The 18,182-nt window shown below is 35.8% G+C and overlaps 1 protein-coding gene across 1 annotated transcript; it reads left to right on the forward strand.

The window, feature by feature from the left end:
• Window positions 1-1,717: 1,717 nt before the first annotated feature.
• Window positions 1,718-10,580, forward strand: LOC121411785. The gene is made up of 2 exons (XM_041604635.1): window positions 1,718-1,999; window positions 7,916-10,580. Exons 1-2 carry the CDS (start codon window positions 1,997-1,999, stop codon window positions 8,699-8,701), a joined length of 789 nt encoding a protein of 262 aa, XP_041460569.1. The 5' UTR covers window positions 1,718-1,996; the 3' UTR covers window positions 8,702-10,580.
• Window positions 10,581-18,182: the final 7,602 nt, after the last annotated feature.

Raw genomic sequence — 18,182 nt, forward strand, 5'->3', positions numbered from 1 at the left:
ACACAATTTCCAACACATGCAAAAAATGTGTCTTGCACACCTTTACCCCATGACCAAAATATGTACACACACACCAACATTCAACCCCCTCCACCGTCACCCTTCGGCTTGGTTAGCATCTTCATTCAGATTGAGATGCGAGGACAAACAGAAGATCTGTTCAAAAAGGGTCTGAATTCAAGAACTAATCCAATGCAAAATAATGCACTGCTATTGAGTTTTGCACTAGCGCTAGTCTATATATCAGACAAATCTGAACTCATAAATTCTGACATTTTCACCCATTTTTTCACTGTTCCTGCAGCCAGATTTTTGGAGCATACCCCATTCTTAATTCTTATACATAAACAAAGGTCTGGAGAAAAAATCATGCTTTTGTCCACCGTGTCCACAAGTAGGGCATTTTTGACGCTAACAGACCAGACTAATTTATGTTGCCATGACTAATCGCAAAGGCTATCGGGTCAATGTTTGCTTGTGAGTTGTGTGAAGCTCATGTTGAAATGGTTTAAGTCGAATTCTTAACCCTAATTCTCCCGGGGGGGCATAATGCCCCCCCCCCTCAACAATTTTCGCGATATATCTGCTGCGCGAAATTTTTTCACCTCGCAGCTCACTGAATTTTTACATTCAAGTCTCGCGCAAATTTTGAGACCAAAGTTGTGACGCCCGGGTACGCGGTTACGACATTACGCAACATTATGCAAGTGCATGTCAGACCCAAAATTGCTCATAAACGTGATTTCATGTACAAATCCAATGCAAATTGCGTATTTAGCCAAAATTCATAAATGTATCATTATTTCTACTTTTACTGATTAAACTTAATTAATTTTGCCTTGTTTATGATCAGAATTATGTCTGGAACAATTTCCATTGAAAAAACAATAAAAAACAAAAAGTAAAAAAACAAGGAAATACATAAGAAATTCATAAAACAATAAAATACATAAGAAATTTATTTTTATTAAAAAAAGTTTTTTTTATTTACAATTGTTAAGAATGCTACAAAGAAAAATTTTACCAAAAATTAGCATTCTAGGAGCTTTATTTAGTGAATTAGAGCAAAAAGTATGATTTATGCATAAATTAGCATAATTAATTCATATAAAAAAAATCTCATTATTTTGGAAAATTTTATCATACAGCCTTGTAGATTACATCGCACACTACCAGCGTGCAAATTTTTGCGTCGCTCGCGCGATCGGCGGCCGAGATCTTAAGGGGGGGGGCCATAATGCCGCCCCCCCCCCGGGAATGACAAGAATCAAAATACCCGGAGATTTAGGGTTAAGTTTCTATAATGGAAAAACCATAAATTCAAATGGGAATATACCGAATTCTTATTTCTAACGCTTGGTAAAGCAGACAAGACTTCAATTTTCTGTTGTTTTCTTTTGGTTTGTGTGTGTGTGTTTTTTTGGGCCGGCGACAGAAACGCAACCCCTGTCATCATGATTATTGGAAATCCCATGATTGCACTGGTCAGCTCGACCAAGCGCTAAAGTGGTCAGCGAAAGCTTTATTTTTCAATGGTCAGTTAGTGGTCAACAATGAGGCTCAAGCGTGCTTCATCGATCACAGTAGGGAGCATTAATGTCCAGCCAATTACGACCCTTGGTTCCGGCCACTGTCCACTGCACAAATTTGGTATCGCTTTAACGAGATAATTGAGATCAATTATGGTAGCGAGTGTAATTAGCTTAAAAAGAGCGTTCGATAAAAGCGGGGGTTTCGTATATAATCGTGATGATAATACACACTATAGCATGCAAGCATGGGAGGAGTTATTATGCGATATAACTAGGTGACTATAATTAGCTTTATATCACATATTGTTTGGGCTTTTTTGGTTAAAGACTGCGGTTCATATAGCTACACACCTTTCTCGTGGATTGAAGACTCCACAGTTATTTCATGTCCATGTAGAACAGCATCGTCATCACGTGGTCATCCGTCACGTACACAGTCAAGAACATGCAAGGCGCCACAAAAAATGGTAAGCCTATTATACTATTATAGAAGTAATTTCTCCGCTCGTTGCTTGATACCATGTATGTTTAAACAGACCGCCATTTATTTTTAACCCTAATTTTGAGGTTTATTTTTTAAATGAAATATCTTTTTCAGGAGATGATAGGAATATTCGAAACATTTCAAGCGATACACATTCGCTAAAATACACTGCAAAAACTCCGGTGTTGATTTAACACCAGCCCGGAATCTATTATGTCCAAACCAAAGAAGTATTGAAACAACACGAGTTTGGAATCAAACCGATGCTGTTTTAATAATAATTGGTGTTGTATAAACACCAATCTGGTGTTAGACCAAAACGAAACTGGTGTTGTTTAACACTTCTCTGGTGTGGAATTATATATAGATTCCGGACTGGTGTTAAATTAACACCACAGTTTTTGCAGTGTACTTCGTCTTCAGCCAGCATTATTTTTTGGTCTAACTGCCAATTAGCGCACCTTCCATTTTGTCTAATTTCCAGTTATAGGCTATTCCCCTTTATCCAGTCCAATATCCACTTGATCTAAAACCACTTCGTCTAATTCGTTCAATATATTGTTTATGAACCCAATTTTCATTGAGAAATAGCATAGGCATTAGACTAAATGAAAATTGGACTATATGTAACCTAATGCAATATACACCTTTTTGAAGTGTAGGCCTATGTCTCTGTGCGATTGCCGCAGTTTCTAAGACAAATCGCAAAATATCAAATGCCCTCGATAGACGAAGAAAAGTCGGCATGGTATATGAGCGCGGTAATTATGGCGTAGATGCCTCTTGATTTTTGTAGGAAGAAATTGCATTACCACGTTCCTTTTATTGGGTCACGGTCAAGGCCATTAGATTGGTGGGTTTAAGATAGAAAGGTCAAGATTGGGTTATTTGAAAACCAGAGTCGAATATTAGACCAACACCTTCATCAAAGGAACTTTAAAAGGCGAATTGGCAATTGGTCTACACCACTTCGTGTTTTTCCAGTTGGTCTCTTCCCACACAATCCTATACTGCAAAAACTGCCGTGTTAATTTTACACCAGTCCGGAATCTATATATGACCACACCAGAGAAGTGTTGAAACAACACCGGTATGAAATTAAATCGATGCTGTTTTAACACTAACTGGTGTTGTATAATTAACGCCTATCTGGAATTATTTCAAAACCAAACCGGTGTTAATTTAACACTTCTCTGGTGTGGTCAAATATAGATTCCGGACTGGTGTTATATTATCACTGCAGTTTTTGCAGTGTACTTCATCTTCAGCCAGTTTGTCTACCAAGCATTTTTTTTTGGTCTAATTGCGAGTTAGCACATCTCCCATTTTGTCTAATTTCCACTTACAGGCTATTCCCATTTTGTCCAATATCCACTTGATCTAAAACCCCTTTCGTCTATTTTGTTAAATAAATTGTTTATGACCCCAATTTTCATTTGACAAGTGACATAGGCATTAGATTAAATGAAAATTGGACTATGTTATGAAACCAAACGTGTACTGTCGACCAAACGATACTTAGACCAAATTTATTAAAGACCTAATGGGTTTTCGAACGGTTGATAAGAAAGAAACACGATGCACTTCATTAGTTTTTAGGAATCATTATACCACCTTCCCCTAAATCTTATCATTCGTTATTTTGACATAAACATACAGTCCCATGAATACATTCAAATTTAAAGAGAAGCATGAAATAAAATGATCGATTTGATACGTCAGAAAAAAATCTCTCTGAACCAGCAGGATTTGAACCCCTCATCTACTCCCACAATAGATGAGAGGTTCAAATTCTGGTGGTTCCAAGATTTTTTTTCTGACGTATCAGATCGATCAATGCGATCATATTTATTTGGGTGAAGAGGCCGAGGTGATGGGTTAAAAAATATATATGCTGATGGCTTCAATTCGTTTAGGTTTTATTAATGATTTATTTATTTTTGTATTTGGAAAATTTCTCTTGTTTTTTATTTGACACTGAAATAAAATCAATATGTTGGAATTTTCTGTAGAAGTTTCTTCTTGATGCATATAATTATCATCAATGTTATTTATAATTATGTATTGGAAGACGTCTGACATTGTGTTTTATTGTAACATTCATGAAAATATTATGTTTCAAAGTTCTATTTGTTATATATATATTTTATTTTGTATATGAATTGAAGTTGTCAATAAAAACTACTCAATAAAAAAAATATTTACATAAATTATATTTACAAGATAATGAAACTTCCACAGCCAGCCTTGTACATGCATATTCCAGCATAATAATTATCACAGCACTATAAAATATGTAATCTTTATTGGTACATTGTACAAAATAACTTTTTTTGGTCATATTACTAATGTACATGTTATCTTCTTTTAAAAGCAATGAATCGAATTCTATGTTTAGAAGAATATTAATACTCCGATGTCAATTATTGAAACAGTGAAAATAATTCCCTTCACAGTAATAGTTGGTCAAATTTGTAAGGCAATTACGATGTAAAAACATTACACATGAACAAACGACATTCGATATTGATCACGCAGAGACTACGGTATATTTGAAACTTTGTATCAACATGGCTTCCAAGTGATTTTGCACGTGGGTAATCAAATTGCACAAAAACTGTCTGGTAATTACTAATGATCAAGGCTAGGTCTGTCCATTATTCTTTTTGTATTAGAGACGTATAATATTGAGATAACCTTCAAGGTATCGGCGGGGGTAGCAGACAGCAAATAGGTGGGGTGGGTCCCTCGTCACAATGGGAAACTGCGAACCGAGAAGGCGCAACGCCTCGAAATTGAGCCAAGATAAATAACTCTTAACAACAAATCGAAAAGTACTCAACTTACAGCAGATGATGATTGCATTTTAATGAGGCATGCTTGGCGGGTCGATGTAAGTGGTCAGTTCTAAAAGTGTATACTCTCCTTTTGGTTGACACCTTTTCTTTAGCTTTTGTCGAGCGGAGAGTATCGCATTTCACTTGATTTGTCGTCTTTTGTGTGAAATGTCATGGGTTGAAAGTGCAGAAAAGAAACCCCACAAAACCAAATTAGTTATTGTGCCACGAGGGATCGTTTTTAGGCGAAAATTGTAGCAAGTCATAAAGAAAACTGAGTAAGTTTGACAAGAGAGCGTTGTGTATAACTACGATAATTATAGGCATAATCAGGCTTGTTTGCAAAAAAAAATAGAAAGGGCATAAAGAACTCTGCACTTATTGGTGACATTTAGGATAACTTCTCTCTCGATCTCTTTTTTTTACATTTAGACATTAAATGAAAATTCATTTTCAACTTTCACCAAATATGAGAAGAACAATATTAATGCAATCGAAATGTTCATCATTTTTTTTTGTAATAAAAATTTTAGTGTCTGACGGACACAGTCATTATCACCAATTCATGAACAAATGTAGCTATTTTTGGCCAACCCAGTCAATTGGATTCCGCATTTAATTTGCCCATTGTAATTTTGAGTCAATATTCTACCAAGATTATACTATGATTTATCATTTATTCGACTCTTTTTCATCTCCATTTCATCATAATTCGAGTTATGTTTTGTATTCTGATTGCAATCCTCTGTATTGTGTTGAAAACAAAAATTAAGCATATGTTATTCTATTTGGGTGATCTGAGTATATTAATAAGAGGATCGGAACAATGTTTTTATCATGAAACAACAATGATGAATAATACGACGATTTTAAGAAAAATGCCTTTGTAGAAATATGAATATACAAGTCAAGTATCACACAGTATCTCTACATCTTTGAAAATGGAATTGCTAAACCAGATGCAAGCATTGTGAATGGGACCCAATCGTCAGCACCGAAACGAATGATCCTCAATGTTTTGCCCCTCGCCCATGAGGTATAGATAGATGATAAATGAACTCTGAATTGCATTTGATAAAGGCGTGGAACTGTTGATCTTACTCCCCACCTATATACGATGAAATTGGAAAGCGATAATCTCCCTCCCAAATCCTGATTTATGAGTTTTCAAAAGCGATCAGTTTCTCTTTGCTCGGGCCCTCCGAAGACGACAAAAGACCCGCCCAATGATTTTCGGCACTATCGGCCGGAACAAAACGAATCCGTAACCAACACGCAAGGAAAACAGAGGGCCAAAAAGGACTTTCCAATTTGCGATTATTGAACACAATTTGGGGGAAGAGAGCTTTATTGGCAATCCAAAGAATATTCTCTGCTATTAAAATTTACCACCTACTTCGATCGTGCAAGTCATTGCCCTTTATCAATACGGGATAAGATTGATTTAAGGCCTTATTATATTTATGTCTAATAAATTTCTGCAATTTTTTGTGATCATGACTGTAATCATGGTAATTATAGGGAAAATCAAATTCTTTTTCCGCCCCAAAAGTTCACCGTAGACAATTCTTTAAACCACCATCAATATACCCTTTTTCTAGTTACGTTACTGCAAATAATGATAAAGATATGGTAATATCATCAGAATCAGTCATTGCCTTTCTTTTCTGTTTCCTTTTGACCACTCATCTATTTGTATCTCAGATATCTTACCAGTGAAAAAAAAACCTATCAATCTGACAATGAAACATTTATCAATACATAAGCCTTGGCCATTCCTAGCATCCTGAAAGTTCAGAAAATATATTGTCTGTATCAACAATGTTCGTATTATCGAAAAAGCGTTATTCCTGATTTTCATATTTTCTTTTGAATATGTTAAAACGATCAGAAAAGTCATTTACGGTGTAGAAACCCATTTAACATTTCAGGGGAAGGAAATTCCTAATGAGGATGTTATTGTTCAGATCATGCACACACACACAAAGACCCCCCCCCAAAAAAAATGCAATCATGAATTAAGAAAAAAAAAACCTATTGATGAACGACAATAAAAATCATAAATTCTATTTTTCATGATTAATGATTGATTCTATATAATTGGAGTTGAATCTACATAATATACCGTTCTTGATTTGGAAAATATAGTTGTACCATGGACCTCATTAGGCTAGTACGTGAATACCAAGACAATCATGACCATGAGAACCCACTCAAAATATAGGCCTACATCAACCATAACAAATAAAACAATAACAATAAACTCTTATTCAAAACAGACTTTATCCCAAAATTTTGGGGAATCGAAAAAGTTCATAATTATGGTGACTGATTTTCACACTTGTATTTATAGTGAAATTTCAAGCCCTGGAAAAAAGTCATATCTAATGATGATATTAAACTAGGGTCTATTGATTTTCGAACACATTTTTATCTGATCATTTTCGTGAGAGATTTCGTTGCAGAAAGTAGCCTGAAAACTGAACCAGAATTATGAGCACGATGAGTAAGATAAGAACACGAAAAACAGATATGATAGAAAAAGATGACAAACGAACACGTCACCAAGGTTCACCATGAGTCCTACCAATCAAAATCCAGCTTAGAAAAATATGTTAAGAAAGCCATTGTCCGAGATGCGAGGCTTAGCCAATCAGAGAGCCCGACACGTCGATAGCAGGTAGACCCCAAATGAAGTGCGTCCTTAGTGAAAGACTCAGGGTGAGAAATTTCACCTCTTGCACAGCGCACGTTGTTTTGTTTCTCTTTTCACTTCTTCTTACCCAGAGTCAACAAAAAGCAACGTGCTTTCGCCAAGAACCCTTGAGTTTGTTCCTCAAAAACGTGTTTTCAGAAGTAATTTTCCGAGGCTCCTTCGAAGATTATCTGACCCAATTTTCAGTGGCACGGTTAATAAGGCGCTAAGCCGGTGTTCTAATCCCTCTTTATGTACCTTATCACACTCGGTATGAAAATATCACCCTACGGCAAAGTTATAAGTATATTTTTATTTTGTTCCTGAGGATATCAAAGAGGCACTTTGTATTTTTTTTCGTCACCAGTATCGAGGAGACGTAAGAGAACATAGTGATCTTGGTGCTTTTTGGAGAAGAAATTTGGCGGTCATGCAACCAGCCGGAGTAGCTTCGGCTTTTTCGATTGCGTCGTTGACAGCGGGTCTGTCCCACCACCATCCCCAACCCTACCCGCATCCATCCGCCGTCACCACCTCGGCTATGATGTGCGCGGCGGGATATCCACCAGCAGCACTGCCATTGCCCTACGCCTCAGCCACGACCTGCCAGCCCGTCAGCTACGCGGGATCACTTGCCTTGCCGCCGCCCGGATCGACATGCACCGGACGAGGAGGAGGAGGAGGGGGCATTGAAATACCCGTGCTTCCTGTATCAGCGGGATCGCAGTGTGCAATGAATAACCCACCGGGGAGCGCCGGCGGGGGGACTGTCTCTTTCGCAGCTCATCACCCGTCGAATTCGTATTCCCGCCAGTGTGCAGGTGAAGACAGCAGAAATATTGGTCTTTTATCGAACACAAGACAAGGACTGGTAGGTGTTACAGATCTTAATATACCTCGGTGGAACTCTTATGGACCCTGCCTGGAGCCGGGAATTACTAGTGCAATCTCTCCAAGAGTTCCAAACGGTCACGAATCGACATCATCTACCTTGCTTCGAGGAGGTCATCGGGATTATGTAGAAACTCTCCAGTCTCCTACAGCTAACTATTGTGGCCAAACGCACAGCCCATCAGGTAAGATAAAGAATATATTCATATTTAAAAAAATCCACTTCGAAACAATCCTTGCCATGAACGTGGGACAGTATTAGGTTCATAAAGGAAAATAGAATGAGCCAGAACAAATATTGTTATTTTTCAAAACAAAAAGTGCACGTAGTTTTACTTGTTAGGGTTACTTTATTGACTGTTACTACTTCTCTGGCAAAGCCATGATAAATTTGTTTTTTTGTAATTCCTTCGTATATTTGTATACACTCTAAAAATAAAATAGTAAAAAAACACCCAATTTCGGGTAGAAAGGGAATGATGCACGTTTGCTGTGTAATTTTGTCCCCATATTGGGCAAAATGTATGTTTTAATGGAAATTTCAACACAGCATTGCGTAAAATTTACAATGTATTTGGTGCCATTTTACTCAGCAAACAGACATGTTCCAATTTTACCCAATATTGAGCAAAGTTTTTTTGAGTGTGCATTTCGAAATTCAAAATTCGGATAATAAATGTGCCATAATGTAATTACAAAAGAATACAAATCTTATTTTGGTTTAAAAAATTACAAAACGTAAACATTTTGTCTCTATGTATAATCAAATGTCCCATTTCCAAATTGTATAAACGGTCCATTTTCAGTTGGTTGTTGACAATTTGTGCAAGGTGTACACAAAAGTATTCAAAACAAGACAATTAGCCATAAATACAAGTACTGAATATTTGGCCAGGAAACGCACTCTATGCATGCAGATGTGGAATTCATCGAGAATGTGTCAAAATGATCAACGTCAAGTTTACCGACACAAAAGATTAATAAGTGTCCATAAAATATATCTGAATGAGAGCTATATGCCAACAAACTGAGGCCGAACTTTCGTTTCGAGCCTTTTTTTAATATTCCCATTGTTTGTGTGACCAAGAATACTGCTGAAATATTTTTGTATAGTATTTCTTCAATCGTTGAAAATTCTGGCTTGTCTGCATGTGTTGACGAACGTGGACCCGATTTTGATTGAATACTTAGTTTGGCTGAATTAAAAGAAATAAAATGCTGAAAGGAATAGTTTTGTAACCATTCATTAAAATCCACTGTTATTTGATCGTTCTCATTCGCACAAAAGGTGATATCCTAGTGCTATATTCAACAACAAACTGTGTTTTTACTCCAAGGATTTTGGTAAATTCCGTGCATTATAAAAGTATATAAGCTAAAATATGAATACTTCTATTCATTTGTATATCTTGCGGATGCTATGTAGCATACAACTGTAATCTTTGATAGGAATGCATATTGTTATAAATTAATCACTGGTTTTAGCATTAAAAATCATTTGGAAATTTGTAACTTCCAGGCGAATATGCGAACAAAAAATTGAGACGGGCTTATTCACATTTTTGCATAGAAAAAGAACCCAGTATCTTCAAAATAGTTGATATTTAGGTAGGCATATCGTATACCTGGATTGCATGGCACTATGTATCAAAATGTAATTGGAAAGCAAAAAAAACACAGTCAGCATGAAAGGTGAGCTTAACTATTTTGTGACAATATAGACTCTACATTGTTAGACGCCCCGTGGTTACTCACTTCAGCCAATAACGGTTTTTGTGTATTCAGTTTTCATAGAATAAATTCAGGTTATACTCTCAAAGCTGGCAGATTATTCGTCATCTATGTGATAATTAAAATAAAACCATCGGAACGTTTGATCTCAGACACATAAACCAGAACATATCGTATTGATAGAATAGTCAAATTAATTTGATTTAGTCATTAGTTTGCGTTAAATTATAGCACGTTACATGAACAAAAGTACATCAATTTATGATAGACGGTCAAGAATCCCTATGTGTGTTTTACAGCCTGCTCCAATCTTTCTCTGACAAAAAAGGAACCAACAAGAAAAAAAAACTGATAATCTTATTTCACTTCAGATTTTACAAAAAATAATTTGCAAAACAATTCATGCAGTTTAAGTTTGTTATCGAACTTGAACCCTCCTCCCCGCCCCCCCAAAAATACATAATAAAAAAAAGTAATAATAAATGTTGAAAATCTGCAAATTTTATCGGTCTTGCATCCCAATGTCATCATTTTCATTTACCTTTCCTGGTTCCCCCTCAGCTTTGTTGAAAATGATCGACATACCAATATTCATGAACTTGTAAGCCTCGTGCATCTAGACCCAGAAGTTGGTATAATACCATAAAATCATTGTATTATAAGGGCAACAGTAAGATTTCCATAATCCCCTTTTTAAGATAAAAATGTTGGATTTGATAAAGATGATTTATTTAAGAAGCTAAAAGATATCCATGACAATGATCATTATGCTTATTTTTTCAACATATACATATGTCACTCATAAAGATGGTATTTTGATATGCATATGATTATAATATACCCCCACACAATCACACTTCTTCTTTGTGTGTTTTGCCTCTATCCGATTTTTCTTTCCCTCCAACGGACCCCCCCCCCCCTCTCTGTATCTGTAAACCCACACCCTTTCTCTCTATATCCTCCTCCTATCACTCCTCTCTATTTTATCCCCTTTCTTCCTTTTTCCTTCATCATTTCGACCCTTTTTTTCTCTCTCCTCTCTTTGAACACCCCCACACACTCTAAAAAAGGTTTACACAATATTAGGTTAAATGGGAACATGCATGCTTGTTGGGTAAAAAGATATTTTGTAAATTTTATGCAATGTTGCGTTGAAATAGCCCAATATCATGAATATGGTGTAAAAAATACACAGCTAACATGCATGTTCTATTTTTACCCAATATTGGGTAAAATTTTACTACGTGTTTTTAGAGTGCACTGTGTTGGTACATTATCTTTATACTTAACGATCCCCTCGTCACGCGAAATTACACATCCGTGTTCATTTTCCTCATATTCAATTTTATTCCAAATGTGCACGCTTGTGTCCATTCGTTAAATACAAACGAATGCCCAAGGATTCCACAACACTAAAGAGTCGTTTCCTTAATTTTCATCACATCAAGGTACAATCACATTAACTTACGTTTTGTTAAATGATTTTAGACGAACTATAATGATTTTCTACTTTTCTGTATTTTTTTAAAAGCAAGTTAAAGAGTATTTGAAAGAAATATAAAATAAGTGAGACATATTAAAATATAATACCAATATGATGATGAGCAAGATTATTATGAAACAGACAAAAGGGAAATATTTACGATTATTCTATATAATACAATATCTTATTTTGTTAAACCTTTGACTCGCATTATAGTTATTAAAAAGGTCATACTTTTCGGTACGTTAATTACTAATTAAAAATCAATTACTATTTTTAAAAATTAATGATAATTTGCAGGGAATAGTATCTAAACGTCGGAATTTCAATTTATCTGTTAAATGGCATATTATTTAATAAAACAATTTTAAAAAAAAATCGTGTGATCATACATTCAAAAATTAGTAATCGTTTAAAGGTCCAATCGTAGTTCAGAATGGCTCCTCACTTCAACGTCTAACTAGAAAAAATATACACACTATCAAGTTGGTCAAGCCAAGGAATTTTGGCCGGAGGTCATCTTCGGTCAGCGTCGCTAAGGATGTACGACCCCACCCACTCAGTGCGAGCGCACACGCACCGATCGTAATGCACACACCATTCATTGCTCGTTCACGCACACAACACACATGCATGGTGTCGCCACTGGAAGAGCACCTTTTGTTGCTGTTTTTTTTTTTTTGGGGGGGGGGGTTGAACTACACTCTAAAGACAATTAACTCTAATCTGTAGAAATTTCATGACAGAGAGGCACTTATTAGTATTTATTTTAATGATGAACAGTTTCTTGTTAAAATGACAAGAATCTATTTAACAACAGAACTACTATGAATCTAAACTTCGTTTTTATATATCATTTTATTAAGACATAGTGCGCGTCAGACAAGGTATATATATATAATATATATATATAGCTTTTAGATTGTATGAAGGCGCCATAGACAGTAATTATTTTCTTCAGTAAAATGGCTGATGCGATATATATATTTTGCTCCAACAGTGTAATTTGTTTACATGTAAAATATTGAAAGTCCTCAATAAAATTAACTATACTAAACCAGACTACTGGGACCAAGAAATCACTTTATAATTATATTTCATGCTGAAAAAAATGTATTAAACAGTGCCCGAAGGATTTCAAATATAATATTAATATAAACAATAATGGTGAATGATTTTTGTCATGCTTGCTGGATCTTCTGATTGAGAAATAGATTAAGATGATCGAAACCATGAAATGAATGTTGAGTGTAATGGCATTTCCGAAATGTAACTTGACATAGCCGTACATGCAGGGTTTATGTCGTAACCCAGTTCGTGGTATAGGAAAACTCGTTTGAAAATGACAAAAATGATGAATAGATAAAGACATCATACATTTCACATCAAAAGTTCAGTCAGAGCGACGAGTGAGTGCTTTGATGAATGGGAATAAGCGATGAAGAAGGACTTTGGACATTGCTATCTAACAACTCACCTCATCATCAGGGGACGGTGGCTTTTGATCCCGCAACTCCCCCGGTGACGACCCGAGGTGTTACCCTTGTGGGACCATGTAGGCATGTGATTTCAACTATACATAAGATAATTTCACTTCGTTCTCGTCGTTTTGTACGAGTCACCATAATGGACTCTTATGATACATGCGTCTGATGGTAGAAACTGCAATGAAAATGGTTAAATATGATACTTGTTAGTAAGTAGTGTTTGCTTGTATCTCTATAAACTGCAAGTGATTATAAAAAAGATCATTTTTTTTCGGTAAAACATTCAGACATACATTTGCAGATTAAGGTATAGCAATCTACAACTCAGAAAAAATATTAATTTGATTTATTTATTTACCAACAATATTCACATGTTTACAGGTTATAAAACAAATTGCATAACAGTTACACATGTATAAAAATACAATGGTAAATGGGACCAGAAAATAGCACAAGTGCTAATCGAGCCTGGCCCCACAAATATTACAAAATGCACATTTGAGAAAGAAAAACAAAACAAAAATTTAAATTACAATATATTCCTTGTAAAGAGTTATCATCAACATTTTTTAAGTATCTTAATTGTATTAATTGTCTACTGTTGACTTACATGTTGTTAAATCCATTAAGGCTTCATCTTTTGCCAAATTGTCCATAATAATTATAGACAAAAGAAAGTTTACCGTTTCTTAGCTGTTGTATTGTTTCAGGTAATTTTATGTTTTTCTTTTTTTTCCAAAAGTAAGAAAATGAAGATATTATGTTCATAATACTCTTAACTAAATAATTTCTTTGGCGTAATAGTTAAAGGTCTTTCCTCGTTGTTTGTTATTCATTTCATAGTAATTGTTCATTGAATACCCTATTGAAATATGATCATGATTCTCAACATGTATTTTATAAATTTTCATTTTCAATACAATTTTGCAAAAATCAAAATCCAAATAAAGCTTAAATAAAAAAAAGTGAGCGAGGGGGTATGAGTGAGACCGCAATTTGAAAAATACTTTTACAATATTTCCAACAAATTATATCTTTTTATTTGAATATGATTTTTTTTTTATTTTATTCAATATACCATGAAAAGATCGAATACTATAATAACGTACAACCTCTCAAACCATTTGCTCGGGAGAGACTGCATTTATTGTGAGGAAAGATCACTTAGGATAAGGATCATCGTCTGAGCGCGGGGTTTACCCCACATGCATGAGTCAAGTTTGGGAGAAAAATAGACCAAATTTGTGAGTAATGCCAACCCAAATCTGTCAAACTTCACACTTATTTTCCCCAAATAAAATCCTTTTAAACTGAAAGAAAAGAAGAAAAAAAGAAGGAAAAGAGAAGGAAAACAAACCTCGATTGACATGATTCAGAATGGAAAACTGCGATTCAATATTGACCGTTTTTCTCCCCAATTCGAATGTACTTAGTAACCAGACACTGCCTTCCGACAAATCAATTCCTTTTCCTTACCGATACACTACACCGCAGCATATATTGGTGTCTCTCTCTCTCCCTCGCTCTCTTTTTTTTAACCAACTGATTTGTAAACGTTCCGCGTTTGTTTGCAGTTATGAAATCGAGAAATCTTCTTTGTGGTTTTATCGTTTTCGACTTTCGGCATCGCCGACCAGTGCGAATGACCACAATTCTGAATTTTAAACACAAGATCTTTCAAAAAATCCTTCTCCATCGCTTGTTTGGAGTCGACATGATTTCATTATCCGTTCCATCCGTTGTTTTTTTTCTAAAATAAACAATTTGTATACTTTGTTTACTGAAGTTTATGTTTTAATGATCTTTTTTTAATAAATAAAAAGGTGGATTTGTTATTGTCTTGTATCTGTATTGGTACTTACATTATATATTTGAATAATTTGTTGATTTATCGCAACCAATTAGACTTTCAAAAGAAAGCCATAAAAGTTGCATGTGAAGTGATAACCTCATCTTCTCGACTGAAGATGAGCTAAACGAAACTTTTAAACGAAACTAGAATATTTTACTTTGATTTCGCCACGCAGAAGTGTTTATATTCACTATCTTCCGTCTTTGTTGACGGTCCAATTCGCACTCGCCGGAAAGGCAGAACAAACTACGTGCATGTTTCGTCAACAATATCTTTCTGTATAGGTATTTCAAAATATGAATGATGAAACACTTTTGTTTGGTTTAAGGGTATTAATTTGTGAAGGAACGTATATGATTTATTTGAATTACGTCACATTTCATTAAGAGAAACTGCACACATGCTCATTGTAAATCAGCAATTTGGCGTCATATCCTTTGAAGTCTAGGCGAGTTCTTGCCTTGCAGGGGTCGAGTTTTATTCCCACTTTGATATCTTTTTATTTCGGGGGAGGGGAGCCACATTTCTTTGGTCCCATGACAAGCCCCAATTAATATGTAGCAAGTATAATCACTGCTAAATCAAACGGAACAGTAGTAATGATCGCAAGGCAAGCGAGTTAATCACCTCAATCGAACACACCAAAAAGTGGATGTGGTCTTTCCAAACCAAACTAACCCAGTCAAGCTGCCGTGCGCTAAACCTAATTTGAGGGGAGGGATTCGTCCTCATTGGGGTTGCATCTGAAAGAATTTAATTCATCAGTTGGATAACATTTGTTTACTTCGACAGGGCTTCCATGTCTCTTAAATCCAAGTCATAAAACCTGAGCAATCGCCCTGCTCTCCAATACCTTTGCCCTAAACCGCCGCGCGGCTCGTCTCGCTCGAACGCTAGCGACAAGCTTTATTACGCGGCTTCATTGGCAAATCTGTAAACGTTTCGCTCTAAATCACGAACTTCTCCTTGTGTTATGGGCAAATAAAAGAAATCGGGAGTTTGATCACAACTGCAAGCTTTCCCGTGAAAACAAACTATGTTTCCATTCACTATGTCCGTATGCATCAAACCGCAGGGGACCTGCAGAGGACTTTGGGTAAAAAGCGGCACTTATTGGCAATGTTTGCCTTCTTCTATATCCTTTTTATTCCCTTTACTCTGCCGAACTAAACTATTCTGACAGTCAAATGGCGTATAGATATGCCTACAATTCCCATGATATAAGAAGTGATTCCGACTTTCTTAGGGCCATTTTAAAAGCCCTGTAAAAGGAAGTGGGTATCCTAGCTACCGTTATCCAAAATGGAGCCTTTTATTATTCAAACTTGATATTTTTCCGTCAACTTTTAACCATTAAGTATAAAAGTCACTTGACTGGATTTTAAAGCTGCTTTCAAAGCAGAAATACATTCAATAATACCACGTTCCTTCTTAAAATACAGTGGTTGCTTAATCCATTTAGAACATTGTTAAAAAAAGTTGCGACTAAACTTTCCTAAAGTCTTGATATGATTGCTTAAATGTGGTTTAAAACAAATCGGAAACACTGTTTACTAGCTTAAGGATATTATTACAAAACGAGTAATGTGCATCGGCGCGGAGTGAGCGGTGTTTGCTACAATGTTTCTGAGATAAGTTTCGGCTTTGTAGGAGAACTTCAGTCGTAGAAGTAAAGGAGGTTCCAAAACGCATTTTGCCACAACAATTGACTCAGGCGTCAATGTCCTACCGATCGATTTCTCTTCGTTTTAAGAAAACCACACCGCCACATTTTCATTCAAAAAAAAAGTTGGATAAAGACGCATTACTAAAGGGTTATTACTTGAAGTATTGTCCCTCGTACACATAGAGCAGTGAAAAAGACAGTGAAAGCAAGAAAGAGCGGGAAGTACAAAGCGAAGAAAGGGTATTTGGTCATGGCGCGACCGGCTCCCTCTCTCTCCATAAACGAAGTGAACAAGCTGCCGGTCTCCTCCGCGGCTCGTTCGCGCTCCCTTAACAATCCACTCTTTCTTCTCAACCAGCGTTAATGCTATTCTTTACTGGCCTTTTCCCCCACTGTTATTATTACATTCAGTCCAACACATAAAATGGATACCCGATGATTATCGCCCTCAAAAGAAAGAAGAAGCCATAATTGATCTGATTAACTCGCTCTCTTGATGCTATTGTAGCGGCTTGAGCCCCGGCGATAAAAACACCCCAAATTATACTGGAGGGACTAAGGACGCAAATTGCGCATTGGAAATAGGCTCTGTTACAATAACTATAAAATGGTTTACATGAGAAAAGGTGGAAATGGCTTGCAAATGTACTGGTATAATTCTTACCAAATCCGATGTGTAGGTAACGTGTCATTTGTGAAAGGCTGGGGGGGAATCGTTTGAATCTTGCCCAAATGGTCGTAGAAAATATGGAAATGACCATGAACGGTGACCTTATACGCTTGAACCCAAAGTCTTGAAGAATAAGAAGGAAAATAGTAAGTTAAGTACCAATGTAGCAAAGTATTACGTGTCTTTAAAGTCTTATACATCACTATATTTCTAGTTTAAAAGTTATAATGCTCGTCATTTTGTAATTTCTGGAAGCAATGTTGGGGTCCTATTGAGAGGGTGACGAAATATAGGAGACATTTCAAATGAAAGTACATGTATATGCCTATAGTACGACACATATAGGTTGTGGATTCAAATGTCCAGAAATAAGAACTTACATATACCTGTAGGATTGAGTTGTTCTGTATATCAGTGTGTGATTTTGCAATCCGTTATTAATCTAAAGCTTCATATTTTTGTTATATGATTTGTTGTGAATATAATTATCATTTGACATCGTACTGGTTCCATGGAAGGCCAGGTGCAACATTAACAGCTTTTATTTTCAATTTATAATTATAGATATTATTTTTAATTTATCCTACGGAGATTAAAACGACAAAAACAAAACTCTCCGAAACTCCGAAATGAAACTCCCCAATGCGAGTTCTCATGAAGTTCTCAAGTTCTCGTGAACCATATCAAATTATTAGTCAAATATTCAAAGCTATTTACCCAAACGTGAAGAGTACCGTATTATGAAAATATTCGTTGATAAGAAAAAGCGCCATCTTTTGATATGTTATCTTAAATACAGAAAACCTTAGAACTTAAAAAAAAATCCCACCTATCTTAAATAAGTATTATAATCC

The sequence above is a fragment of the Lytechinus variegatus genome, chromosome 3 (genome assembly GCF_018143015.1).
Source record: "Lytechinus variegatus isolate NC3 chromosome 3, Lvar_3.0, whole genome shotgun sequence".
Lineage (NCBI taxonomy): Eukaryota > Metazoa > Echinodermata > Echinoidea > Temnopleuroida > Toxopneustidae > Lytechinus > Lytechinus variegatus.